The sequence below is a fragment of the Idiotropiscis lumnitzeri genome, chromosome 8 (genome assembly GCF_059441095.1).
Source record: "Idiotropiscis lumnitzeri isolate Australia: NSW breed Sydney's pygmy pipehorse chromosome 8, RoL_Ilum_1.0, whole genome shotgun sequence".
NCBI classification, from domain to species: Eukaryota; Metazoa; Chordata; class Actinopteri; order Syngnathiformes; family Syngnathidae; genus Idiotropiscis; species Idiotropiscis lumnitzeri.
The window spans coordinates 6,985,382-7,013,298 of NC_142398.1; the positions used below are offsets into that span (position 1 = coordinate 6,985,382).

Here is a 27,917-nt window from a genome sequence, read left to right on the forward strand (position 1 = left end):
GAGTGACAGGTGGCCGGCCACTCGTCCCCTTCTATTCATTCCGCCCGGTCGAAGGAGCGACGGTACCCCGGCGAAGATGCGCGTCGAGAGTCCGGACGAAGCCGACTGGAACTAACGAGAGTGTGGGAAAAGTTGCCGCTCGCGTGTTTGGTTGTACGCCGCTCAGGTGTGAGGGAGGTCATCAACAGCTCGTATTGGAGCGGGCAGGTGTTTTCATCTTCCTCGGACAGCACGTCAAGATCCCCCGGATTTAATTTTTGTCATCAAACACTCCCGGAGGCATGTTGTGGACTCGGTGGGTCGTCCTGCTGCTCTGTTGGTGGGGGGGCGCCTCCGCCACGACCATGGCCGCGAGCGGCCAGTATCAGCAGCCGAAGCAGGGTGACTCGAGAGCGGACCCCCATCGGCAGCGCTCGCCTCCACCGGTGGAGCCGCTGGATTTCGGCTTCGTCCCGGCGGCGGTATACGACACCCACGCGTACTACGAACCCGGGGCCATCGGGATACTTTTCCACATGGTCCACGCTTTTCTCTACGTGATCCAGCCTAACTCTTTCCCCAAAGGTCAGATTAATATAAATTATTCGAAGGAATGAAATCCTTCATTATTATATTTTTCTGGCTTTCAAATACTTCCACATTTCACTTCAAATCATTCAAAATTTCCCATACCCCCAAATTGATCTCCACTCCCAAAATTCAGGTTTTCCAAATTTCAAAAATGTATATTTTCCCCCAAATTCCACATGTTCCACCTAAAAAAAGAAAATTTGGCATTCAACAAAAATCCCCATGACTCCCATTCCAAATTCAAAATGTTCAGCTCAGTCAAAACACGTTTAGAACTATTTTCCACTGTCCAAGAATTTCCGCATTCCCCAAATTCCACATGTTCACACTTGAACTCCAACTTTTTCCCAATTAAAATCCAATAATTCATCCAATCCATTCTTCATTATGCCCTTCTCCTTCCACATTTCTTGACCAATTCAGACGATACAAAATTCCAGTTTCCCCAAAATTGGCCTGGACTCCCAAAATTCAGTTTTACCAAGTTTAAAAAAAATCCCAGAATTCCACATTTCAACCCCAAAAAAGTGAATTTGACATTCAACAAAGCTTGCCATGGATTTTCCAAACTGTGGATTGGGGGTCCAAAGTGACTCCCAAGTCAATACTGGGCTGTCAATCAATTTCATTGATTATTAATCAAGTCCAACTAGTTCCACAAAGCTAAGATGATACAGTTTTCAAGTGAATATACATTTAATCGCATGTCTTTTTTTAACCAACAAAAATCTCAGATCATGTTTTTTAAATCACCATTTTCATAATTTACACGGTAAGTGGTTGTTAAGACATTACATACCATAACCGAGGCCAGATTGTCTACCATTACTGTTAATACCTTCTCAGGTCATTTCATCTATGACTAGACGATTAATTATAATTGATTCCTCAGAGCAAATTTTTAAATGTATTTTTTGTCGTCGCTTTTTGCAGCTTCAGTAGTTAAAAACTTGTTCCTGCTGATGTGCACTGCTTATACAAACAACATGAATACGAACAGAGTAGAGCTATTTTACAAAAACACACTGTTGCCAAATTAGCTAATGCTTTGTTGCCATAATTCGTTTTTCAACCCTTCCCCAAACAATAAATCAATTCTGCCTTAACATGAGATAACAGTGCCTATTTTTGCTTAACGTTGTCATTTAAGGAGTGGAGTTGTTTCTAATATTTGATGCTCTAGTGTAGCTGGTAAAGATGGAGGACCTCATACACAGTCCAGGTGGCATGTGCCGCTAGCTAAACATCAAAGTCCAAATGTGCTCCATCAAAGAGCTTGCGCTATTTACTCCCTGATGCTATTCAAACACCCTAGATAACGCACATGACATCCTGGTCATTAGTTCCATTTTATTGGTACATTAGGTTAAAATATCTTCATGAGTGCACACTAAAAGTATTTGCCATATGCAGTATATATGTTATTGTTCATATACCCATTGCCAGTCCATATGTGGTGCTTCATAAATCCATTAGATCTTGATATAGAAACCATCTTAGAGTGCTTTAATGCAGTCTCTTTCAATTCCCAGGCCATCAAGCTTTTGTTGTTTGACCATTTTGAACAGGAATGAATTCATCTTTCACACCCCAAATTAATGCAGCACAGCATTCAGCCACTAATACTCAATTTATGTTCAGTAATTCAGTTAAATAACAAAAAACATCCATCCATCCAGACATCCATCCATCCATCGATCTGCTTTTCCTCAAAAGGGTTGCTGGGTGCTGGAGCCAATCCCAGATGTCTTTGGGTAATAGGAGGGGTACACCCTGAACTGGCTGCCAGCCAATCACAGGGGCACACAAAGAAGAACAACCATCCGCTCTCAGACTCACACCTAGGGACAATTTAGACTGTTAAATCAACCTACCATGCATGTGTTTTTTGGAATATGGGAGGAAACCAGAGTATCCGGAGAAAACCCACACAGGCACGGGGAGAACACGCAAACTCCACACAGGAAGGCCAGAGCCGAAATCCATCCCACGACCTCTGCACTGTGAGAAGATTGTGGTAACCAGTCGGCCACCGTGCCGGAAATTAGGCATTCTGATCACTAAGAAAATAATCTGCTTTTCTATCTTTTATTTTTTTTGTAAAACATTATATTTGAACCTATGAACATGTAATCTGCGATGAATGAAAAAATTGGCCTTCAAAAGCTCCCTCCGAATAAAATGGCCGACTACATGTTTTTCGGTAACAAATTCTTGACATTTATTTATTTATTTAATTATTTATTTATTTTTTACGATAGACTTTCCTTGGGGTTACTTTTTTTCTAGCGTGCCAGGCTCTTTTTTTTCATGAAATCTCCCCAAAATGGCGGCACGGTGGCCCGACTGGTTAGCATGATGGCTTCACAGTGAGAGACAGCATCGGTCGTGGGTTCAACAATCCTGTGTGGAGTTTGCATGTTCTCCCCGTGCCTGCGTGGCTTTTCTCCGGGTACTCCGGTTTCCTCCGACATTCCAAAAAGATGCATGGCAGGTCGATTGAACACTCTAAATTGCCCCTAGGTATGAGTGTGAGCGCGGATGGTTGTTCATCTCTGTGTGCCCTGCAATTGGCTGGCAACCAGTTCAGGGTGTCCCCCGCCTACTGCCCGAAGATAGCTGAGATAGGCTCCAGCACCCCCTGCAACCCTAGTGAGGAGAAGCGGGACAGAAAATGGATGGATGCATCGATCTCCCCAAAATGTCTGCTTTGCACCAAAATGTCTGACTTCCTCTTCAATTTCACCCATGCAACATTAAGGATTGTGACTTTTTCATGCGTCCGGGGACAATTTCTTTCATACCTTTCAGGCTGTAATACATGAAATTTGCCTCCAAAATAGCTGCCTCACAAATGGCTGACTTGCCGTTTAATTTTCCGTGGGTTTTCATCTCGACTTGTCCACCGAATTTTACGTTGGTCATGGGACGCTGCTGTGCAAATGTGTGCTCGATTGATGTTGATCCCATAAACCAATGTTATGATCAGATTAATGTGAGTAGCCGATCAATCGCCGTCAATCGCATCCTTGGTATTGTCACATGACCAGCGTGAAGTCATCAACAGGCTGCCAGGTGGAATCCTTGGAGATAAATTTTTAGTCACGCCACGTTCAAAAGCTGTCTCCTGTTATCAGTTTGTCTGTATGTGAGTGGTCACGTTGGTGTGTTGTCGCAGTGCAACGGGATTGGAAGCCTTTAAGTCACTGCCATTTTTGGTGTGCGGTTTTAGGCCAGCGGAGCTGGCTAATCAATTAACAGATCAGTGATTAGAGGAGGCTTTCCTAAATCACCTGCATCACTACGTAAAACTTTAATCCAGCGGGACCATATGCTGCCATAACTGGGAATGTTCCGCCCTGAGGAGAACACGGGTGGTCCACATGTACCTGTGGAATTGTTGGGTATTTTAATACAAATACATCAGTGTCAGTGTTGGTCAGGGGTATAAAAGTTAACAATTTTATAGTTATTAGTAGAAGTTTATAGTAAAAGTTTATTTTATAGTTTATTGTTTTCATTTGTTTTTGACTATTTTTTAAAAAAAATATTGTTAGTTTTAATTCATTTTAGGAGGTTTCAATTTTTACTTAATTCTTAGTTTTAGTTTAGTTTTTATTCGTTTTATCATTGGCTTTAGTTATATATATTTTTAAATATATGAAGTATTTGTAGAGTGCAAGACGAAACCAAAGTTTACTATGTACTGTGTAATAAAATAACGTTTTCTTCCTAAACTGTTTGACCTTAGAGTAATACTGAAATAAAGGTCCAAGTTGTGGCAGAGGTGGTGTAACGTGATTTTGGTGGATTTGATCCAGACAAAGGGAGAGAGATATACACTCTGCTGATGTGTGTGGTGGATGTCATCGTATTTCACTCATAAATATGACATCCGTGTGCATCAAACCCTCTAAATTATTGTATAAATCCCCAAGTAACCGCAGCACAACTAGTGTGTGTGTGTGAGTGTGTGTGTTTTCTGTGTGTTGGGAGTGAAAGGCACTGTCTGGGGTGAAAGGCGGTGTTCAATTGGCCACTACGCAGCTGTGAACTTTACAACATCGCTAAGTGGACTTCTTGCAGCTCAGAATAAATGTACAGATACTTTAGGTGTGGCAATCTACGACTCCAGCGAGTCTATTATATACTTCCGCCATGTAGACTGCACACCTCACCTCCTCACCTGCGCTGAATTTAAAGGGAATGATGAGAGCCGCTGCGATTGGCTGGCAATCAAATCGACTTTGTTCACTCCCACAACGGCGCACATGTAACAGCGCCCCTACGAAAATACAAAATTAATGAAAACTCCACGCATGCGCACAGTTAGACTGCAACTTGCGCTAGACTTGCACTGGGCATGAAAATAGGGGCCCCTGAGTCAAGCCGCCATTGTATTTCGTTTCTCTCGATTCTGGTAAAAGACACATTGACCTTCAACCCTCTACTCAAATCTGTGAGAAGTGTTCATTTGCAGAAAAGATGCATTTTGAACCCTTTTCACTTGTGTGATACATGCACACAACATGCACACACAAGATAGATTAGAGGATTAGCATTCAGAGAGCTAATGCTAACCTGCTGAAAGTACGACTAGCGCAGATGGCATTGTCAAACATACACACACAAGCACTTGCACGAGCCATACAGAAAATGGGTCATTCTTGTTTTGTTGACTACATTGTAGACACGTGCATCACAGCGCAGATTGGTTTGTCCATATAAGCTTCAATTAATTGGAAAAAAATAATAACCTTACTCCCATTGATGAAAATAATAATTGGTGTCACGCAGTAATATATTTAGCAAGGTTTTCATTGGGAATACGCCACTGTGTTTCCTTGATCATCAAGGGGCAATTTCCTCTAAATATTCCTTTTACGTAATTAAATAGCTGAATACCCGTTAACATCATGAGTGTGCTTCTTGAGTTGGTTAGATGAGGTGGTTATGAGGTCACAGAGATGCCACATCGGGTTCCGCAATGTCTGCTCAACATCTTTGGTTAATCTGTTCGAGCGGGTCAGCGCCAAGGATTGTGCCCGACTATATTTAAACTTTACTGGAAGACGCTGGGGGCTGTTTATTTGCTTTGCTCATTAGAGACCGGTTGCCTCACACAGCAGTGGGAAGGAAGACAAGGAGCTTTGGCAGGAGCAGGAAGTCTAGCAGACCTGTGAAAGAAAGGATTTTTATATGTCAAACAAATGGATGAGTTTTTCCGAGTTATTAAATTTAATTTTAAGTTTGAAGTTTTAACTGTTCACGAGTGTAAATGTGATGTTTGTTTATCCTTCTCATGTCCCTCTCGCTCCTTTCGTTTGCTGTATCTTCCCCTCCTACTGGGTCACTGAACTAAGCTGTCTAAGCTTAGCTGCCCTCTACGTCTAATGCTAACTAAGAAGCTGTGAGAAAAAACAAAAACAGGTGGTGCCGATGCGACTCACTTGCAATGTATGTAGAGACTCCACCCATCCCCCTACCACCCATTGCATGCCAGTGAATTCCTGTGAACAATGCGTTTGACCAGGTTCACCAAAATCTTCTTACTTGGCCCAAGTTACGGTTTCTCCTATTGGCACCAATTGGAGTGGCCATAGCTATCAAAACAGGATGCAAAAGAAAGTCTGAGGGACCCAAGCCCACAATTTAGGAGAAAGTTGGACAAAAACATTTTGGCGGAGTGAATTCCATTAAAAGAATGAAAAGTTGCAACTTTCTTGCCAAAAACTTGGGTCAGACCAATGTTATTTTAGTTAATGAAATAACTAAAACAAAAAAAACAAAAAAATTTGTTCACAAAATAAAATGAAAACAAAAATGCTATTAAGAAAACGAAAACGAACTGAAAACTAATTTTACGTTCATAAACCTAACTAAAACTAACTAATTACAGCGAAAATGTCCTTCATTTTCAGCTTTGGCGATTCATTTCATACACAAGCTTTTGAGGTTGATTTTAAATGTATTTAATTCTATATTACTGCATGGCCTTTAGAAAAACATTACAGAAGGTCGAACAGTTGTCTGGGAGTTGTGGCTGTTTTTTATGTGGCACAAAAATGATATAATCAAGGGGCGACCAATAAAAAAAGAGCCAGCAGATGATGTTGCTCCTAGAAGACGAGCCTGCGAATGGCTTTGGCTCGAATGGCTCACCTGATAGCCCAAAATGCAACACTAGGTAAAATGTGCTTTCCTTTTTTGTTTTATATATGAAAAACTGCATACATTATACCAAAAAAGAGTACACTTTAGAATTTGGCAACTTTGCAATTAAGGCATCCGAGCTTTATTTAATTAGGGTGCATGCATTCATCTAACTTTAGCAGTGGCATCATTCATTGCATGCATTGCAAGTAAGTCTGTGGACTGTTAAATGTAAAATGCTGAGAATTTATATCAAATTGAAGAAAACGTGCAAAGCATCACCAGTGAGTGTACGTCAGTGCCTGTGCGTGTTTACCTCCTGAGTAACAGCGGAAGGGAGGGGTGGGTCAAGGCACAGGTAAGCTTAACGTAGTTTTGACCTACATCGACATACTCACAACTGGACTGAAACAACAGTGGTGTTGCTCCCTTTTGTAAAAGAAAATGTTTTCCTCTGATAGTCTAACAATCATCCATCCGTGCATTTTCTACAGTGGTTGTCTTTATTTGGGTGGCACGTGAGCTGTTGAACTATCCCAGGAAAGCAGGTTATATATACCCTGGACTGCTTGCCAGCCAACTGAAGCGCAATTGACAATTTAGAGTCTTTGGTGAACTTCATGCTGTTGGGATGTGGCAGGAAGCTAGAATGCTCAGAGAAATACTCACTCAAGCACAGGAAAAATATGGAGATTCAAACCCAGAAACCCGCGACTGTGAGAGAAGTGATGAGCACTGTTCCAACATACTGGCCATCAAATAGTTTCTGTATATTTCAGTAATAGTAAGTAAAACTTCACAATTGAAATGAAAGCCGTAAAATAAAAAAAAAGTTGGCATACAATTAAATTTGTATGGTTTTCATTTGGCAAAATTGTGCTCTTGGGGATGACACATTTGTTGCTAGGTAGATTTTCGGGGTACATTCAATTAAGTTGTGATATACGTGTTTTCCAATTTCGTGGGGTACATTCATGTCTGCCACCACGTCTAACATGTTCTCCAGTTGTTGCTAAGATAACATGTTTTCCGCTTGAATTTGTGGCACTTGTTCAACGGTGTCACATGGATGACATTTGTTCAACAGAATTTGAAGGCATGGTTCAATTGTCCGACACGTGTCTCCAGATTTGACCATCACATTTCACGCTTGTTTCTAGGCAATGGACTGCATGCACATAGCACTTCTGCGTTCTACGTCTACGTCTTCACCGAAGCTTCTGGGACGGTAGACGCTATAGCTGATCGCGCCGTTGATGTGATGTAGCCCAAGCCCTAAGACACCCCTCCTTTCTTTAACACCAGGAATACCCAAATTCTAAAACTACTCAGATCTCCATCCATCCTTCCATACTGCTTCTCCTCACTAGGGTCGCGGGGGGTGCTGGAGCCTATCCCAGGTATCTTCGGGCAGTAGGCGGGGGACACCCTGACTGGTTGCCAGCCAATTGCAGGGCACAGAGATGAACAACCATCCGTGCTCACACTCACACCTAGGGGCAATTTAGAGTGTTCAATCAACCTGCCATGCATGTTTTTGGAATGTGGGAGGAAACCGGAGTACCCCGAGGAAACCCACGCAGGCACGGGGAGAACATGCAAACTCCACACAGGATGGCCGGAGCCGGGATCTCCTACGGTATTAATTTTTCTTTGACGGAAAAGTCCAGACAGACAAAAGGGATCATCCAGTCAGGATGGTCCATTTTTCAATTAGATCAATTTATGTTTCCTTTTTTAAGGAAAATGATATTACAACTTTAGCGAGCTAAATCCCCGAAATGCGACCAATTGGGGTGTTTGTGCACATTCTTGTTGTCGTCCGCTTCAGCCAGTGTAAGTGGAGAATAGAGCGGCATGGTATTTTTCATTTTGCGGAGGTGATCACATGAGCTCCCGTTTGATGTCAATAAATCTAAACCAATGCACAGAATGCAACGATACTTTCACTGGTTGAAGTGGAGATGACTAGTAACGTGCATTTGAATTTTGGTGTTGATCAGTCGCCGTTTTAGACAACAGAACTGACAATTCAAGCAATATTACCTCGCTTGCCTCCCCGCTGGGATCTAAAACATAATAAGCTGAGCTCCAAAAGAGGGCGTGCCAATTCGTCATAAATCTTCTCCCAAAAATGCCCTCAATAACTGCAGAGTCTTTCAGGGGCGGTGAATTTCAGCACTGATGTCATTTTTACATGCAAACCTATTATATAAGTGTCAATGTTAAACTCAATAAAGTGTCCTTTTTATTCTCCTTTATTCTGTTTTGATATTTTCAGAAGTTGAAGTGGTCAGTAGTGGAGATTAGCATGTGAATTTTGATAACGATTGGTCACAGTTTTCTGACATTAAGTTACATTAAGATTTTGGACATTTTCGACAGCTTGTGCTTTGGCAACGACGCCATCCCCTAAAATGAATATTATTCGCTGACGATGATGACTATTCTCGAAAATCACTGTCGGTGCTGAAAAGTGGTTGCGATTGAAATCCAGCGCAGGCAAAAAGACCCATAAATATTTTTAAAGCATGAGAATAATAACCATACGGACAGGAAACTTTAAAAGGCCAAGAAGACATTTAATCGAGATAAACAGAGTCACAACACGTGAAGCTTGAGAACTGTTAAAATGACTGCAGTGAGAGTTCTAGCGTCAAGAACTGTGACCTTGGGAGTTGATGGCTGCATTATTACATCAGCAGGAAGAAAAATCCGACTGTGGTGCTCTCTGAACTACAACTTTGTCCCTTTGAATGTTAACAACTCAACGCCTCCCACTACTCATCAAAATGGAGTGAAGAACATGTACATCAGAGCAAGCACAAAGCAATGATAGCTCGACATACTGTCCTGCACAAATACGCGCAACCCCACACATAAGAACAATCCTGACAAATAGCCCAAAGCTTTAATAGAAATTCTCTGAGGTAAAAAGGCTTGAACACAACTTATATCGCCATGACCGGGAAGGGCAATGCCTTATGAGATTTTACCGTAAATACGTCGCACCACTCCGTGCATATGGTCCTATGGGATCCAACATGCTTTCAAGTTTTGCTGGGCAGTATTCAATTGTGAACGCAATTCAGAAATTACCCAAATCATGTCATTTTTTTCCTTTTCAGATCTGATTGTGAAAGTCATCCAGCAGAATATGGGCGGAATCAAACTTGAAGAATGGAGAAAGGTTTGTCCGGTCTTTCATTTTGTACAGCTATGTGATATCATGTCACAGTTTCAAGGTTCATCTTACCATTTTCTTCTACGTCTCCTTATCATGCACATGATGCAGCCAGACAACGTCGTCCTCCTGCTCGAGGTATGCCCCTTTTAATTATTATTAATTATTGAAATTCAATAGAACGAACCTGATTGGTCGTCAAGGTTGACTTACATGTGTTGTGTCTATTCCCACTTAACAGGGGGCCTACTATGAGTTAGGTTTCCTGGTGTGCGCGACCATCGGCGTCTTATTTGTGGTCCTGGTCCCCGTGTTGGGCCTTTGCTTCTGTGTTTGTCGTTGCTGCGAGAATTGCGGCGGAGAGATGCACCAGAGACAAAGGAAAAACGCCGACTGCCGGCGAGGCTTCTTCACCGCCACGCTCATTGCCACCACCATCTTCATCGTGTGAGGATCTCAAAACAATTTGTGCCTGCTAACACAGCCACGAACCATAGATTAAAACAATGTTTTTGTTTTTTTTTTGGGGTGGGGGTGGATATTTTTCCTTGGTATTGCTTGGCTCGGTTTGTTGCTAGGCAGAAGCCATTGGGCGCAATTCCAACTGCCCCACTACATGTGACAAGGCAGAATTCATAAGGATGTAATGTAACTGCCTCGATGCTTGTTGCTAGGCAGGTTTTACTGGGCTTGATTATATCTACCCCTTCACTTGTTCCTAGGTATAATCCATAAGATTTAAAGATGTTTTTCCTATTTTTGCTAGGAAGAATTCATAGAGCTCATGTACAAGTGCCTTGCTTTGTGTAACTTGGCAGAATATATTTAATGTATTTAAACACTACTTGCTTATCAGAATTCTAAGGGCTCAATTATAACGGCCCTATTGCTTGTTGCTAGGCAGAGCCAAAAGTGCTCAATCACAATTGGCCCACTACCTGCTGAATGAGTATTTCGTAAGGCTCAATTATAATTGCCCAGCCGCTTGTCGCTACCAAGAATTCACGAACTACCACTCTACTTTATTCCCGACAGAATTCCCTAAGGCTTGATTAGAACTTCCTAGTCACCTGTTGTGAGGCAGAGATCATAGTGCTTGATTATAATTGGCCAGCCACTTGTCGCTATAAAGAATACATCGGGCTAAATTATGACTGCCCCACTACTTGTTGCTTGGTAGTGTCCGTATGGCTTAATCACAACTGCTAGAACACTTGTTTGTTTGTTGTCATTTTTTTTCTGGGATTAACTGTTGGTATGTGTTCTGTATGTGTCAGTCTGGGGGTACTTGTGGCCTACGCAGCAAACCACAATATGAGCTCCCACATCAAGAGCACTCGGCGGTTCATTAACACCAACATCAGAGACTTGAAGACGTTCGCCAACAACACGCCCGCGGTCAGCACTTTTTCACTCGCTTATTCACTCAGTAAGGTGAGTAAAAAAAAAATGTCACTTTTTGTCACTTTCTTGCAGCAAATTGAATACATGACAGCGCAGTACACGACAGCCAAAAATAAAGTCCTGTCCGAACTTGACAGTAAGTGGCTTTACTGTACATTTGATGAATGCCCCCTAAAACTCAGTTATAATTGTATTACTATGACAGATATTGGACCTTTGCTGGGCGGGAGGATTCACAGTCAGCTGGACAAGGAAGTGGTTCCCTCCTTGGACACTGCCTTGCGCATGGCAGGAGGTACATGCTCGCTTCTTAGCTTTCTTTTAAAATTTTGGTCTCATTTTAAAACTACTCTCAGATTGTCAATATAGTAAAATACAGCAAAACATTTGATATCATCCAATTTGTGCAGATTCAATACAATGCATTGCGATATTTTATGTGGTTTGATACAATTTGGATCAATATGATTAAATACGATGGGATTCAGAGCAATGCGATAAACTACTGCGCCATTTGATTTGATAGCTCGAGCTGAGCTGAGTTACACGATGCAGTTTGATAAATTACTTCAAATGTATAATAATACATTAAACTGTAAAATTTGTATATGATGTATGTTGCATAAATCATTATATTCCTGTTCTTAGAGTTATAAAAAATATTTCCCTCTTTTTTTCACCTCACTTTTTTCCTCTAAAGTTAAAGTTGAGAATGCAATCAAAGGTAACGAGAAATGTTCTGGATTTGTGTTTGTGACTAGAAATGTCAGTGGAAGTCTTATGAACTGGTTATTGCGTGTTTTTTGTGTTGTGTTAATGTCATATTTGTGCTCCTCGTGGTTGTTTCCATCTGTTTAGTATTAATTTTGGTGGTGAAAATGCTGTATTTCTGAAGAAAATGTGTTGTTTTGCAGCCATGCGTGAGACAAAGGAGGCCCTGGAGAATGTCAGCTCCTCACTGCAAGTCCTCCAAGAAGGCACAGACAGGCTCAAGGACAGTCTGTCGACAGAGCGAGCGTCACTATCCAACACCTTGTCGGACCCGGCCTGCACCAACGGCGCTGTGTCGCCGAGCTGCAACGCCATCCGCTCCACGCTTTTCCAGCTGGGCGTCAACGCTGACTTCTCAAAGGTGGCCCTGGAGCGATGTTTCAAAATAAATGAATGCGGAATCAATGGACAATGTTGGGGGTGACGCGTTACAAAAGTAATGTGGAACAGGAATATATTACATTTTGGCAGTAACCAAATAATAGAACGAGTTACTTTCAATTTTGTTGTAATATCGTTACAGTTATTGAGTGACAAATTCCGTCAACTTAACACAAATGCAATCAAATACATGTATTATGTAAGGAAGCATAAACTTATACAGAGACATATACTCAAAATACAAGCAGGAATGAATCTATGTAAAAATCAGCAAATAATTATTTATTTATTTATTTATTTTTTATGAAAGCGAAAAAAAATAGTGAGGCCAGTTTTGACTTTCTCAATACATACAGTATTTTTCCTTTTATTATACATGCTCGTTTGATATATCTATTTATCCAACTGTTTTGTTCGAATTATTAATTATCCTTCATCATAGCTATTTTTTTGGCGTAAATTAATTTGAATATGTTGATTATTTCATTTATGGTTCACAGTCAGGGATTATTTATTTTATGGACAAAATAGAATAAATTTTATTAATCCAAATATTGGTCACCATAGAGTCGAAACATTTAATATTATAGCGCACACTAGATAGTTAAATATCTTCATTTTGAGTAAACTTTACCAGATACAGAACGTTGGAAAAATGTTGCATTTTCCTTTCAAAGTCAAAATCATTACGAAATAAATTAATCCCCGATTAAAAAAAAGTTACTTAAAAGTAACATAAACTTGAGTAGCTCATTAATCTACCAAAACAGTAATATTGTAAAGGAGTTTATTACGTTCACATGTAAGTAATATGTAATATGTAATATATTCCATTTTGATAGTAACTTGCCCAACATTGTCAACGTATTAACACTGATTGTCTTTTTGCAGCTCCCGGATGTTGACTACGCCTTGGAGAATGTCAACACGGTCCTGAAGACAGACCTTAGCAACATTATACAGAAGGTCTGCTCGCTACTTAACCTACTTACTTTTTTCACAAACATCAAGGACAATTTAGTGTTTTGTATAAATAAACGACAATTTTCAGTGAACCTATGATTTTTTTTCCCGTAAACAGCAGCTGCAGCTGTTAACATAGACAGGGATAATTTTGTATTATGTTTGAACCAATTTTAAAATTTGAACTTTTGATTCAGACAATTTAGTCTTATAAGAATTGTTTTATTAATCATTTTTAGTTTCTAACATGTTTTCTTTCCTTCCCCCCATATTTAGGGCTACTCGGCCTTCAATGACACGCCGAGGCTGGTCAAAGATCAAACCAAAAACATTGTTGGAGGTACACAAACTGCTTGTGTTTGTGTGTACAGTGAACCGGGGATTATTTCTGGGGATACGTTCCTAATCTGACAATTGGTGAAAATTGCACATAGTTTTACCTCTCCGACACATTTTAAACACAGTTAATCATGACTACCAGCATCAACACATAAAACAAAACAAAAATAGCATCCAGCATTACTCACGGGCATGTACATATTTTCGACTTTGCAGAACAACAAATATTACTGGGTTTGAGTTGGGAATTTTCCTTCTTCTTCTCGCTGTTAATTGTGCTGCATCGACCGCCAATACAGCTCAGTGCTGGTGTGCACGTTGTGGCAGAATGGGGAACTCTAAATTTGGTCAAATAAAAACATGCAATTTTGTGGGATGTCACTGTACTATTAATAATTGTCACATTATTTCACACCCTCTTGTCTTCTCTTATCTTCATTTTCCTACTTTTGGACAATTAAACCGCAGCGTTACCTCGTGAGTGTTCCTCATCAAACTTCCTAAATTAAATTAAATGAGCTTTGTTGTTTTTTGTGTATTAATTGCATATGAATTATGCACGTTTGTGTATGCCTTTAGGAGTAAAAGGGATGCTCGATAAAATCGGCTCGGAAATCAACGGTTTTGCCAAAATGTTTCCAGTGGAGGCCTCACTTGCCAACTTCACAATCTTCCTCAACCAGGGTCAGAAAAACATTGAGTCCTACTATGCGCAGATTGACCAGATCGACTTCTACAGGTTTGCCTTTTACATGAAAAAAAATTTAATATTGGGACTATTTAATTTCTGAGAGGACTGTCCATACCAAAGTGAAACCATTTCTGCAGGTGGATTGGCTGTGTGGCTGTCCTGTGCATGGTGGTCCTCATCCTGTCCTTCAACATCCTGGGTCTGCTGTGCGGCACATGCGGCTATGACAAGCAGGCCACACCAACCACCCGTGGCTGTCTGTCCAACACGGGCGGGAACTTGCTGATGGCGTACGTACGAAAAAAAAATAGATGTGACAGTCCGACAGAGATGGGGTAATCGAACTACACGACTTAACTGGAGTCAGACTTATGGCTTTTTCACACTGCACTTAGTTTTCTTGGTGTTCAGCGCATGGCAGGGCGAAGAGTTGGCTGCACTCCGGTGCACGTTTGCCCATATTTTGGTTGCTCAGCGGCCTCTCATGGTGTTGCATGGATGCATTTCACAATGGTTGATGCTGTTATTACTCTAAAAATATTTTGACAACCCTCGCCCCATCATTTGCGGCATCTGACGTCACAGCGACATTGCTCTCATGTTGAATATTTTTGCAACAAGACGCCTCATAAAACTTTTGAGCATCATGGTCGCAGATTTGGAGTCACTGATTCTCATCCCAGATGCTTCACACTCTCAGATGTGAGCCACTCCAGTGACAGTTGCCAACAGAACCAATCAACTGCAAAATGCAGAGATGCATTACTGAGTGCACCATACTGGACCCCGACAAAGCCTCGGCAGTGCATAAAAATTTGGTCTATCATGGTTATGAAGAAAATCGATGACAAAGGCCAGTCTTGGTGGAGTGCATTCCTCACAGAAAATAAATCGGAGTTCTTGCCAGCAGTTCGGACTAAGCCTTGACACCGGTTGTACAGGGTCTGAACAGCTCGTTCTCCTGGATCGCCCTCCATAAGACCCTTTGTGGGACAGTCAAATGCCTTTTCCAAGTCCACAAAGCACATGATACCAAGTCAGCACCTCTTACAGTGGGTAACTCCAGAGTGGAATAGAATGCAACACCTCTCAAGAGGACTTGTTCCAGAGCCCAAGCTATGTGAGGAGGCAAGCCCGACTATATCTTCTTAGAATTTCTCAACCTCACACACCATTTCGGGCTTCTTCCTAGAGCCAACTTCTGTAGCTCGGCATCGGACCGCCAAGGTCCCCGCCGACGTCCGCGACCCAGCTCGTCTTGCACGACCTTGCCCCCTTGCAAGAGCTGCGTCGCCCATGGGAAGAGGGAACCAGATTGCCTGTTGGGGCTGTGGCCGGGCCACCAGGTGCTTGCCATGCGCTTAACCAAATGTAATGACGGTCATTAAATTCTGACTAAAATAAGGTCAAAGTTAATGCGAAGACTGCTGTGGGACCATTATAAAAACTGTGTTTGAAAATGGATTAGTACAGCAAACCGAGGAAAGTGCAAAATTTCTGATGTGCTGAAATTCTGTATTTTGTGACTTGACCTATAGCTTGCTTAGACCAAAGAGTGACTTGACTCGACTACCTTAACATTGAGAGTGGACTCGACTTACTTTTTTTTTATTTTTATTTTTGCCACAGTAATTTGGGGCATACTTGTAGGCTTTGCTGAGACTGACTTATGGCTTGCACATATGTGTTTTTGTGCCACGTCTGCAATCTGAGGTTATGCATGAACGATTATGTCTTGTATCTTTGGGTCGATGACAGCGGTGTGGGCTTCTCCTTCATCTTCGCCTGGATGCTGATGGCCATCGTTACCACGCTCTTTCTCGTTGGAGGCAATGTGGAGAAGATGCTGTGTGAGCCGCTGGCCAGCCGGCAGCTGTTCCAGGTACGGGCTATAAACGCTGTTTACTCATACTTTTCTCAGACTCAATCGGTCTGTTCCATTTCGTTGGGCCCAGTTGGTACAATGACAATAAACCGATTCCAATTCAGATTCTGCCATCTCTCTCTCCAAAGATCACCAAAAAAAAAATTGATTTATAATGCATTTTTAAAGGAAGTCAGTATATCCGGATTTTCGCTATACAAAGCCTGGCCCGGTCCTCTTTCCCCTGCGAATAGCAGGGGTTCAGTGTCCACCAAAATAAGTGGTTTTACTGTGAATACACCTGTATGTGTGCTTAGATCATAGACACACCTTTCCTGGTCCATCCAGCCAAAAAGAACTTCCTTCCTGGAATGCTGTTTCAGAACCCAAACATTGACTTAACCTTGGGAAGCATGTACAGGTAATGGAACAATCATTTCTCATAGTATGTTGTTGATATTTTTGCTGGGCCTACTAATGTATGTTTCTTTTTAGGGAGTGCTACGATAACAACGGCCTGTATCATGCTCTGCAGCTGGAGACCATGTTCAACATCAACTCCTTCCTCAACAGGACAGTGGCAAGTGTCCAGTCGAAATGTGACCCGCTCGTGATAAGTGTTATTTAATATTAATGAGATGTTCTACATGTGTGCCATCAGTACAACAAGGACCTGGCCAAAGTGTTTGAGAGTGTGCAGGTGGACCTGCAGGACATCACGTTGCTTGAGCAGGCGGGCAGAGACAACCTCATCAACTTTGCCAACGCGGGCATCGGAATCATCGACTACGAAGCATACCTGGCTGAGGTGGCATGATGTTGATACTGTGGACAGTCATGTCATTGCTTGACTGCTGGATCGGAGGTTACATTTTGATTCGTCAAGTTAGTCAGGAATTTAGCCCAGTGGTTAGTAGGGCTGAGCAAATAATCGTTTTAGGATTAAGCAGCAAGCTGTAGGTTTTGCTTATAAAACCATTTTAAAAGATGCGGAAAAATGATTGAAGCTTGATTTGAAGAAAATCGTGAATTGAATCGAAATCAAACTCCATCTGTCAGAAAATTTGCGGTTCAATCTTGTCCTAAAATTATTCAGCCCTTGTGGTCAGTCAGTTATTCAGATTGTTAGTCGGTTGCGCTGCTGGTCTATCAATTAATCAGGGGTGTATTTAGGAGGGTATGGCAGTGCAACTGGGAATTTCAAGCTTGTGAAAACACATAATGAAGTACTGTCGCCAAAAGGTGGCAGCGATGCACTATTTTACCTTATTAGCCAGGTGGCCAACCAGTTGGTCAGTTAAATGGTGAGCTAATCACTCAGTCAGGGAGTTAGCCACTTGCTTAGTGAGTTGATTTGTCAATTGATTAGTTAGTTCATTAGTTATTTAGTCCCCCCGCCAGAGAGTCATTTAACTCATTCAATACCATTGACGGATAAATACGTCAAAATCCATTTTTTTTTACTGGGCTGGTCGTGAATGAGTTAATGAGGTCATAAAATACATGTACTACCTTGATTTGAGTGGTTATGTTGTATTTTTGGTATAAAACACTCAAGAACGCGGCAATAAAGCTATAAACTTGACATGTAGTTTATATTTTGAAGGTGAATAAGGGAATCACACTTGTGGATCTTCTGACCTTTGCAACAGACCTAGAGGGGCAAGCTGACCAACTTGTGAGTAAAAAAGTATCAAAATCATCTTTTGTTCAAGCATTGGTGGTTCAGTGGTAGAATTCTCGCCTGCCACGCGGGAGGCCCGGGTTCGATTCCCGGCCAATGCAACAACCATTTTCTCTTTTTTTAGCTCCTCCAAAAATGTGGAAAGCATTATCTTGAATCCCAGATGTTTTGTTTTCTCCCTTTTTTATTTCTGTGTGTGTGGGTGTGTGCGTGTGTGTGTGTATTTGCAGCCACGTGGCGCCCTGGAGAATGCGCTGAAAGGTCACGCCAGCAGCATCCGACAGATTCACAGAGAACTAGTGGTCCCCATGGAGCAAGCCATGGTACATTCCATGAAACATACCTATGCAACTCAAACATTAATGATATACACAAGCGACTCGTCATTTCCTCACTTTTTCTCTCCTCTCATTCGCTGTGACAGAAATATGTCCGTGCCAGGGTAAGCACGGTGACAGTGGTTGTTTGTTTTTTATTGTAGCAGTGCCGTGGTGATGTGGCGTTGTGGCATGTGGACTTGTTCATGAGTATTCAGGTACTACACTTTACGCGAGTGTAACATGTGTTTTTTGTGTCATTGTGCAGAGCACCATGAGTCAAAGTATAAAGCAGCTGCAGAAAACCTCCAGTGATCTGCCGGTGAGGCACTACTAGTTTATTTTACTCTTATATTTTGGTTACCATTTTATTTTAGTTTTACAGGTTATTTAAATTGCTACTGTATAGAATGTTTTGATTTTTCAAACTTAATTCATTTGAAAAAGCCACTATTAATTTAAATAATCTGCCCAAAAAAAATTCTCTCGCATCAACATCCATTTTTTTTAAATATAATCTTAGGTCTAATAATTGCTAATTATATTACATTGGTGGCGGCTCGCCATACAGGCAGCTGACATGTCTCGGCGCAATCTTTCTGCAAGACAATCACACGAACACAAACTTGCTGGCTCAATGACTGCAGCACCTGTAACAAATGCAACGCACACACTTCATCATTTGAGGGAATACTAGAAGTACTTAGTGGTGACATTTTGTCTCCACTTCTGCTAAAGAAATCGATAGTAGGCTTACGAAGTGTGGTCTCTCAGAGGCAAAATGCACACTTTTAGAACGTAGGTCGTTTCATTGTATTAGTTCACCACTAGATGGCACTAGATTCTATACACTGTCCCTTTAAATTCTCATTTTACATACAACTTACTGTTTTTATGGTCAATTTATTTTTATTCAGGCATTTATTTTACATTTTCATCACATTTGTATTTGCATGTTAATCATTCATCTTATACTTTTTCATACTTTTTTTTAACGTTTATTTTACGTTGTTTTAGTTTAATTTTATTTATTGAAATGTTATTTTCATTTTAGTTTTGTGCACTTTTAAATGTTGTTTAGGTGAAGGTGACCAATATCTTGAGCGCCATCGATGCATCAGAGTACCTCATCAGTAACAACGCCTCACATGTGGTGAAGCAGGTACCCACATAAATGCAACAAACATAACTTTTGAAGGAGAGGGGGTGAACCTTTTATATCCATCCATCCATTATCTACATATTTTAGGGCTGTCAAAATTAAAGCTTTAACTCAGGTGATTAATCCAAACATTTTTAACTCAGTTCACTCAGTTTGATTTACTTCAAAAATAATTTGCATACGTTGCAAAGATTGGGCCATATTAACTGTGCATCTTTAGCACGTCTCAGAACAAAACACCGTGTTCAAGTTACCACTGGGCCTTGCAAACCAACACTGCTCGAGTGTGACGCTTGTGGGCAGTTTTGAGAAATGTTTTAAAGAAAAATGTCTGTAAAGATGTCTTATGTCTGACCATATTCAAGAATAAAAGAAAGCTATTCGAATAGTCTTTGAATTAAATATACTCCATATTAGGTAATTTTGCATCAATTCCAAGATATTATTCAAGTAAATATCTTATCTTACAAGCTTCGCAAAAAATAGTAGTTGAAAAATTTGATTAATCGCAATTAATCATGGAATTTTTTTGTGATTAATTAGTTTAAAAAAATTAAATTAATCACTTGACAGCACTTATATATATATATATATATATATATATATATATATAGTGGTTCCCACTCAGTGACAGTGTCTATGTCTGTCCTGTGACTGGCTGGTGACCTGTTCAGGGTGTGGTGCGCCTTTTTCTTGTTGTCAGCTGTGATAAGCTCCAGCACCACCCCGCCACCCTGTACGTTGTGGATCATGACATGTATATGATTAGGTTTTGTTGTATGTGTCCAGGAAACCAAAAACTATGTGAAAAGCTTAGTGGGATACTTCAAGCAGTACACTGACTGGGTTCACAACTCTGTAAGTATACTTTCTACCAAATTTTAGTCATATTTACAATAATGCCATGATCTTCATTACTACATTGTGTTTTGTGGCTGTAGCTGACTGCAGAAGTGGCTCAGTGTAAACCTATCAGCAACATTGTGGACAGCATGGAGATTGTCGCATGCAGCTTCATTGCGGACTCTGTGGTAAGGCGAAGAACTTGACATACGTTTTTCTATATAATCCATTACGGTCTGGACTGCAAATGTGCATTGGTGGTTCAGTGGTAGAATTCTCGCCTGCCACGCGGGAGGCCCGGGTTCGATTCCCGGCCAATGCAACTTCCTTTTCTTTTTTTCGTATCGGCCCAAAAACACATGGCAACTTTTCTGTCTCGCAGATGTTTTGATCTTTATTCATTTAAAATGTTTTATTTTGTGTGAAACGTGGTGTCAACTCGTCTTAACCAAACCCTGTAGTATGCAATTGCAGCCCTTAATCAACACATCAAGTAACCATAGACATGACAAAAATGCTCCACGTTAATCCATTATTGCCAAGGGGCAGCCCACTATGGATAGTGGACACACATAAACTATTATGATGAACGGGGTGTCTTGTGCGAAAAGTATCGTTGCTTAGCGACATCAGTTCAAATCCTGACCCACGTGCAATTAATTGTCACTTTTGTTACTGAATTGTTCATAAATTGAATTTTGAGCATTAATAATTCAGTTTAATGAGAACTCAAAGACGGATGACCGAAGTGGTTTTCTTTTATAACTGAAGTTTTATAATCTTGTGACCATCTTGTCAAATTACTGTGAAACTCAGCACATTTCCAAAGTCATTTTTTGCGCATTTATCATTCTATTGTTAGGATTTTTCTACTACATTTTCTAATGTTTTCTTTTGAGCGTAACCTATTAGTTTTTATTCTTTTTATTGTAATAGACTAAATGTTAAACTTCACTGTAATACCCTTAAAATGAGGCTTTATTTAAATGAACAGCCCTTATATTGGGCTTTAACCGGTAAACTGGTGGCACTGAAAAAGGAAAACAGATTACAATTCAAGTTTAAAGAAATATTTTTATTCACACACGACATCCACTATCAGGGGATAAATGAAAAATAAATGAGAGATAAAAGTGCCAAGTTAAAAAAAAAGCTTGTCAAGAAATTACTGTTATAAAAGTGTGGCACTGTCACACTGAACAAGAATGAACATGTGAAAAACATAGTTCAACAAAGTGAAAACTGTTAACCTGAACCACAGTTGTTTAGCGTTCATTTTTATGCATTTAAGTTTTGTGATGTCAACACTGCGCTTCATCTTTCGCGGCTCCTCTGCTTCGCGCATTTTTTTTACAGTGGAATTGTGCCCTTTGGATTTCGATTTTCGTGTTTCAAACGTGTTTCGATAATCTTTCATCTCTGAACAAGCATGTTCAGCATTCTGCACCTTGAAAACTACAGAACAACAGAAAAATACAAATTGTAATAGTAGTTTGACAAATAATTCACATATCAATCATGTATACACAACTCTCCTATCAACTCAATACAAAGGAATGAAGAAATACAAATGAATCAAATGACACCATTTCAATTTGCCATCCAACTAAAAATTGACATTTTTAATATATTGAACATTTTATACACTATCGTACCTCATTCCGCTCTCCAAGGGCGCTAGTTAACAGTTAACAGTCAGCTATCTTGCCTTAGCTTAGAATACACATCGAGATTCTGAGCTACGGACAATGCAAAATAACGAAAAATCACAATGTCAATTCTTTTCCCAAATAATCAAATGAATGTGTGTGTTAATATAGATGGCTTTTTTACCGCTCCTCTGTCAATATATGAGCACACGTCTCAAAGTGAAGCAACCCGGAAGTTGAATAACCAAAAAAAAAAGAAGAAGAAATAACACGCTTAAAACGAACTCAGCAATGCCACAAGGTGGCACTGCAGGACCACAACTTCCCATCTACACGCACAAACAAACCACAACAATGTATCATATCAAATTCATTGTAAAATAAAAAAAAAAATAAAAAAGGCAGACTACTTCATAGATTTCAATTATCGCGGGTTATTTTTGGAACGTAACTCCCGGAATAAACGAGGGATCACTGCATATCTTTTGCATGCGGAACATCCGGTTACATCCACACGTCAAGAAACGCCCTCTGTCATTTACCGCTGGAGGAGCAAGTCGCATTCCCTGCCAATGCAAGCAATGTTTGCACGATCGAGAAGTCCCCTTTTGTGTTTTTTTTTTTCTAGAATACCTTTTGGTTTGGACTGGGACTGTGCAGCATCCTCCTGCTCCCCAGTATCATCATCTCCATCAAACTGGCCAAATACTACCGAAGGATGGACACGGAGGACGTCTTTGAAGAGTGAGTCCAGACAACACCTACATTCACTCTACTTGCCCACAGTAATGAGGTCCAATACAATTTTACTTCTTGACTTTTAATACTTTGGCTGCAAGGAAATTAGCCATATCCTACAAGTTAGAAATATATAAATAAATGAAATCAGCAGCCAACACGGGGCTGAAATCCACAGCCCCGACATTAAGATTCTCTTGCTCATGAATATTTTGTATTACTCAGATCAAATCTTTGTGAAAAATGTTTTTAGTACCATTCTTATGTTCATTACTGTCATACAAATGTAAAAATAAATTAGACAATGCAATTCTTGGAGAAACCGTGTGAATGTTGAAATGGTGAAGAAAAAACATGTGGAAGCATCTGAATATGAACTTTGGATTGATATAGAAGGAGGAATCTAAATGATCTAGATTGCGGTGGAAAGTTTTTAAATAACGTAGAACGATATGGAATTGCATGGAATTGATTGAAATGAAATAGAATAATATCGCATAATCTGGAATATTGTTGAATAATTTGGAATAATACGGATTTATATAGAATGAGCGGCAGCAATGGGGTCTAGATGGTGCACTTAGATTTGAAAATAAAAGCAAATACATTTTCTGAGCATTAACCTTGCTTACTAATAGCACTTTTTTTCCCTACCTTTTTGTGATGACCAGGCAGCATAATCTCATCACGGGTAGTTTATGCCATAAAACAGTAAATCGTAAAATAATGACTGTCAGGCCAAATTGTAAAATTCGCATAAACGGTGTTTACTAACGGCACATTTTTTTCCCCTTTATCATTGTTTGTTTATTGGAACAAGTTATAAAACACTCATTAACAGCACTTACTATGAAATTTACTCGGGTAACAGTAACCCAAATTATTATGAATAAAGTTACAACCATAAGCAGTCATTTTATAAATTGCTTAATTAAAAAATAATGGCAGTAATAACTGTTTAAATACGGTAATTTTTGCAGATAACAAAGCGCCACTTAGCGTTCTCTCAGGATGTGGTAGTAAAAGTTCTGCCTATTACGTCACTGAGAAAAAGTTTAAAAAAAGAAGAAAAAGAAAACCCCACCGCTTTCGACAGAGCACCTCCTCCAGCCAGAGCCATCACTGTGGAACAGTATAAAGTTGGAATGGAACTTTGATTTTGGGGCACTTCCTGTTGAATTTGGGGCATTTTCTTTTAAGTGATGGTGAATTAAGGGAACTGAACATTTTTTATTTTGAATGGGAACAGTCTGAATCGGTTCTGCTGAATTTTTCATGGGGAAAGAATGAGGAATTTTTTGATGCAAAAAGGAGAGCGATGTTGTGAGACTGTTTAGTATAAATTATTTTGTAGTCGCAATTGTTTTGAATCGGTTACGAATGTGAAAAATTAAATGTGGAAAGGCTGAAATGGACATTTAGGAAGTGTGATTTTTTTTTTTAGTATGGCAAATATTTTGTCTTAGGATGGTATGCATCAGTCAAGAAATGCGAGAGGAAAGTCATAAAATTGGGAATTTGGTGAACTATTTGACTTTTGGAAATGTGTATTTAAAATGGGAAGGATGAGGAACTCTTTTGTTCCGTGTCCCATCCGAAAAATGTGAAATTGTGGGAAAACTGGATACTTGGAATGGGAAAAATAACACAATTAAATTGTGTGAATTTCATGAGTATGTTCAAGTTGGAAAGGTTTCAGTCAATCAATACGTGTGGAAATAATTGTGCGGTGAAAATTGATGGAAGGCCTGCTTTCTTTATCAGCTCTGATTGATACATTATTAATCAAGGTTTGTTTTCTCTTCTCTTTCCCTTTTTTATTCACCATGAATTTGTGTAAACACCATTTTTCATACTCACATGATTTTCCCCAGCTGCACTTACCCGTGGCTTGTTGCACTTTGACAGTTGTCTCTTCTTTCCTTGTCACGTTTCGTCCTCACTTTGACTTTATCTTTTCCTTCAACCATCATCATTATCCAAGTCATCTCCTCTTTCGGATTAATCCTTCTTTTGATGCTTTCCGATGATCTTCTTGACTCTGGACATTTGGCCACCAGTCTCGTTTTGCATTATGGGTAATAAAGGTAAACATGGTGAACATTACCTTTGGAAACCGCGCTGTGTCATGGACCATATGCACGTGGTGATTGTATATTTTTATATATTATTATTTTAAATGATTTTTATTTTGTTCATTTTTTTTATATTCTGTCTTTCCTGAAATAGTCCCTTTGATAGGCGCCATGCCGCTGATTTTTTTGATACAATACAAATAAATGTCACCCTGAAACCGAGGCCTCATTTTTCCCGCCAGACGAAAGCATGTATTAAAGGGCAATTCAAATAAATAAAAAAATCTTGCAATAATGCATTAATACGTACAGTGTGGACCCACTAATGCAAACGTGGACTTCATTTCAAAATGACTAAACCGGAGTTAGCTCACTCAAGTTCTCGTTGTACCCTTGTGTGTGTGTGTGTGCATGTGTGCGTATGTGTTTGCTTGTGCAGTAGCTCCCCCTATAGTGACGCTCTGTTCCGATTCCCTCGAGCCTCAGCTCCCCCGATCTGCGCCGACTCCTGATTCAAAATGGAGGTTGTCTCCTCCATGATGAGGTAAAAGGTAAATCTTCTTACAGTATCTTTTGGGGGCTTTGACTTCGCTTGAAGTGGTCGCCAACTGACAAGCATCAGGACGCCAATCTTATCCTCTTGATCACTTTCATTTCTTGTGAGAAGAAGACATGAGAAGAAGACATTTTACTTTTGTGGGAATGCCAACAGCACTTCAGTCGCGATGTCACATTTTTGTGCGCAATCCTTGGACCAGCCATCTTTTAGCAAGATGTTTAATTCGAAAGAATAAGGTCTTTAATATTATGAGGATTTTTTTTTTTAATATAATTATAAAATATATTTCACCACAAAAAATGATTGTCATTTTGCAAAAATAAAATAATTGATTAATAATAATAGTAGTAGTTGTAATATAAGAATATAGTTTAAGTTTGTGCAGAAAATAAGTAGTTTTATATATATATATATATATATATATATATATATATATATATATATATACATACATATATAGAGAGAGAGAGAGAGAGAGAGAGAGAGCTGGCAGAGTTCATCTCAACCATGCTTTCTGGTTGGATATCTCAAATGTGCCTGACTTTTGCATGACATTGACGCATTCTTTTCCAAATTGTCTGGTAGAATTTGCAATTGTACAACTGACGTAAGTTAGTTGTTCCATTGAAATTTCTCTAATCATGTAAAACATTTTTATTCTCCTTATCTTAATAGCACAGTTGCCAAAGTTATCTTTGAATTTCTTTAGAAAACAAGATTTTTTTTAAGCTAATTTATTTATTATTGATTTGGTCACAACAAGTTAAAAATGACAATTATGCTATTTGTCGTTCTGAAATGTTTTTAGGTATTGCTAAAAATGACAATGACAAGGTTGATTTATTTTCTTTACATTTTTCCACAGCGGACAAGAAAACTGGAACTGAAGTGATGGTCATCGTAAGTGCTCAGTTCATCTCCTCATCCTGATTCAAGACTGACAAAAAGAAAGGCAAACAAGAAAGTCCATTTATTAACTGTTGCTGATTTTCAATGTCACCCTTTATTTTCCAAGAAAACCCGACATTCCAGATTTCCCGTCCATATCTTCCCAAAACCAAAAGGGGGGAAAAAAAATGTCAACAATCAAGCAGGACCTTTATACTTGCCAGCCAACTGTCATGTATTTATTCAAAGCTAGCCGAACATGCTTCAACTTACCTAACTTTCCCGCGTACAACAACCGTTATGTACATCTTTTATATATTTCTGTTAATGTTTTTTTTTCTAACATATGTTTAGCTTTTATTTTTTTAGAATTACCCTTGTCTTTCGTGTGAGAGAGTAGCTAGCTAGCACGGTTTGGGCTCGATAGGTTATGTCATGTTTTGTAAATAAATAAATAAATAAATAAAAATAGTTTGACAATTTGGGAAATATTTAATTGTTGGTATGTGACGCCATCCAACCAGCTATATCTTTGCTTAAAATAGCTCAGCCTAATGCATCGTAACCATGGAGAGTGATGATAGCTACGTAAATGCTTAAAAAAAAATCACTAATATTACATTTATTTAAAAAAAAAAAGTCAGGTTTATGACAATTCAAAACAAGATACCTGACCTTTGGAAATCATCTCAATCTGCATCAGAGCACTACGAATTTAGGTGTTGCAAGAAAATTTAGGCATAAGCATAATAATGTAAATGTGATCAAGTTGTAATGTTATATTATCAAGGTTGGGATTTCTACAAGGTTTAGGAAATACAAGCTTAATGTTACAAGAAGGCAGTTGTAATATCATGAGAAGGGAAAGTGCAATTTTGCGGCAAAAAAATTTCACACGTCTTAAAAATGATATCATTTTTTTGTTTTTCACTGTGTCATTTTCTATTCTCAATTTGGGCCACTGTAATTAACTTTTTAGGTCCCTTTTCATGAGATTTCCAAATAAATGCTAAGCTAACAGGAAATCATAACGATTTTTTTCAAGTTAGCTTGTGAGCTGAATTACCTCATGTCCCAACCTCATGCTAATCTAAGAGGGAATTGTAAGAGAAATTATTCAATCAACTTGCGCTGCTTTTGCCCATTTTTTTCATACTAATGCTTACCCAAATGCTAGCGTATGGAAAAAATGACATTAGCTTGTGAGCTGCTTTATCCAAATGATTCCAAGCTCCTGCTAAGCTAACAACAAGTGGCATTTTTTTTTTTTTTACATCAGCTTGTAAGCTGCCTTTTCCCATTGGTTTGCATATCATGCTAAGTTAACAGAAAATGCAAAGTGAGCTTGTGAACTGCTTTTAGCACGATCATGCTATGATAATGAGAAGTGGAAAAGATTGTACTGTATTTCCCACACTGTTGAAATATTTTAGTTTTTCTAATGAATATGAAAAAGGACAAAGTGAACTTGTTGGCTACTCAACAACCCTACTTCCACTTTTTTTTGTTTTGTTTTTGTTTTTTTCCCAATTGGTGGTGAGGAGGGTCCAAACACAAATCACAAGGGGTGTGTGTGTGTGTGTGTCTGAGTGTGTTTGTAGAGGGAAGCTCAAATCTATGAATAAAAAAATTCCAACAAGTGTCGGCTTGGTCTGCGTGGTGGCTAACAGAAGCTCTCAGTC

General features: G+C 39.6%; 1 protein-coding gene and 2 non-coding genes across 7 annotated transcripts; all 3 read left to right on the forward strand.

Annotated features, from left to right (window-relative positions):
• prom1b (prominin 1 b) lies at positions 1–27,875 on the forward strand. 5 transcript variants are annotated; one of them, XM_088303295.1, is made up of 27 exons: positions 1–564; positions 9,852–9,913; positions 10,019–10,045; positions 10,149–10,354; positions 11,185–11,305; positions 11,384–11,447; positions 11,517–11,606; positions 12,012–12,035; positions 12,226–12,443; positions 13,355–13,429; positions 13,703–13,766; positions 14,345–14,504; positions 14,594–14,746; positions 16,215–16,338; positions 16,638–16,741; positions 16,816–16,900; positions 16,982–17,128; positions 17,927–17,998; positions 18,235–18,327; positions 18,429–18,446; positions 18,590–18,643; positions 19,403–19,483; positions 20,273–20,341; positions 20,425–20,514; positions 22,604–22,719; positions 25,228–25,339; positions 26,213–27,875. In XM_088303295.1, the coding sequence occupies exons 1-26, from the start codon at positions 282–284 to the stop codon at positions 25,298–25,300; spliced, it is 2,673 nt and encodes an 890-aa protein (XP_088159421.1). In that variant the 5' UTR covers positions 1–281; the 3' UTR covers positions 25,301–25,339; positions 26,213–27,875. The 5 variants fall into 5 exon arrangements, with proteins under 5 accessions (XP_088159421.1, XP_088159425.1, XP_088159422.1 ...); XM_088303299.1 differs by lacking the exon at positions 25,228–25,339; XM_088303296.1 differs by lacking the exon at positions 18,429–18,446.
• trnag-gcc (transfer RNA glycine (anticodon GCC)) lies at positions 18,035–18,105 on the forward strand. Its single transcript has one exon. It is a non-coding gene; the product is annotated as a tRNA-Gly (tRNA).
• trnag-gcc (transfer RNA glycine (anticodon GCC)) lies at positions 20,578–20,648 on the forward strand. The gene has a single exon. It is a non-coding gene; the product is annotated as a tRNA-Gly (tRNA).
• Positions 27,876–27,917: the final 42 nt, after the last annotated feature.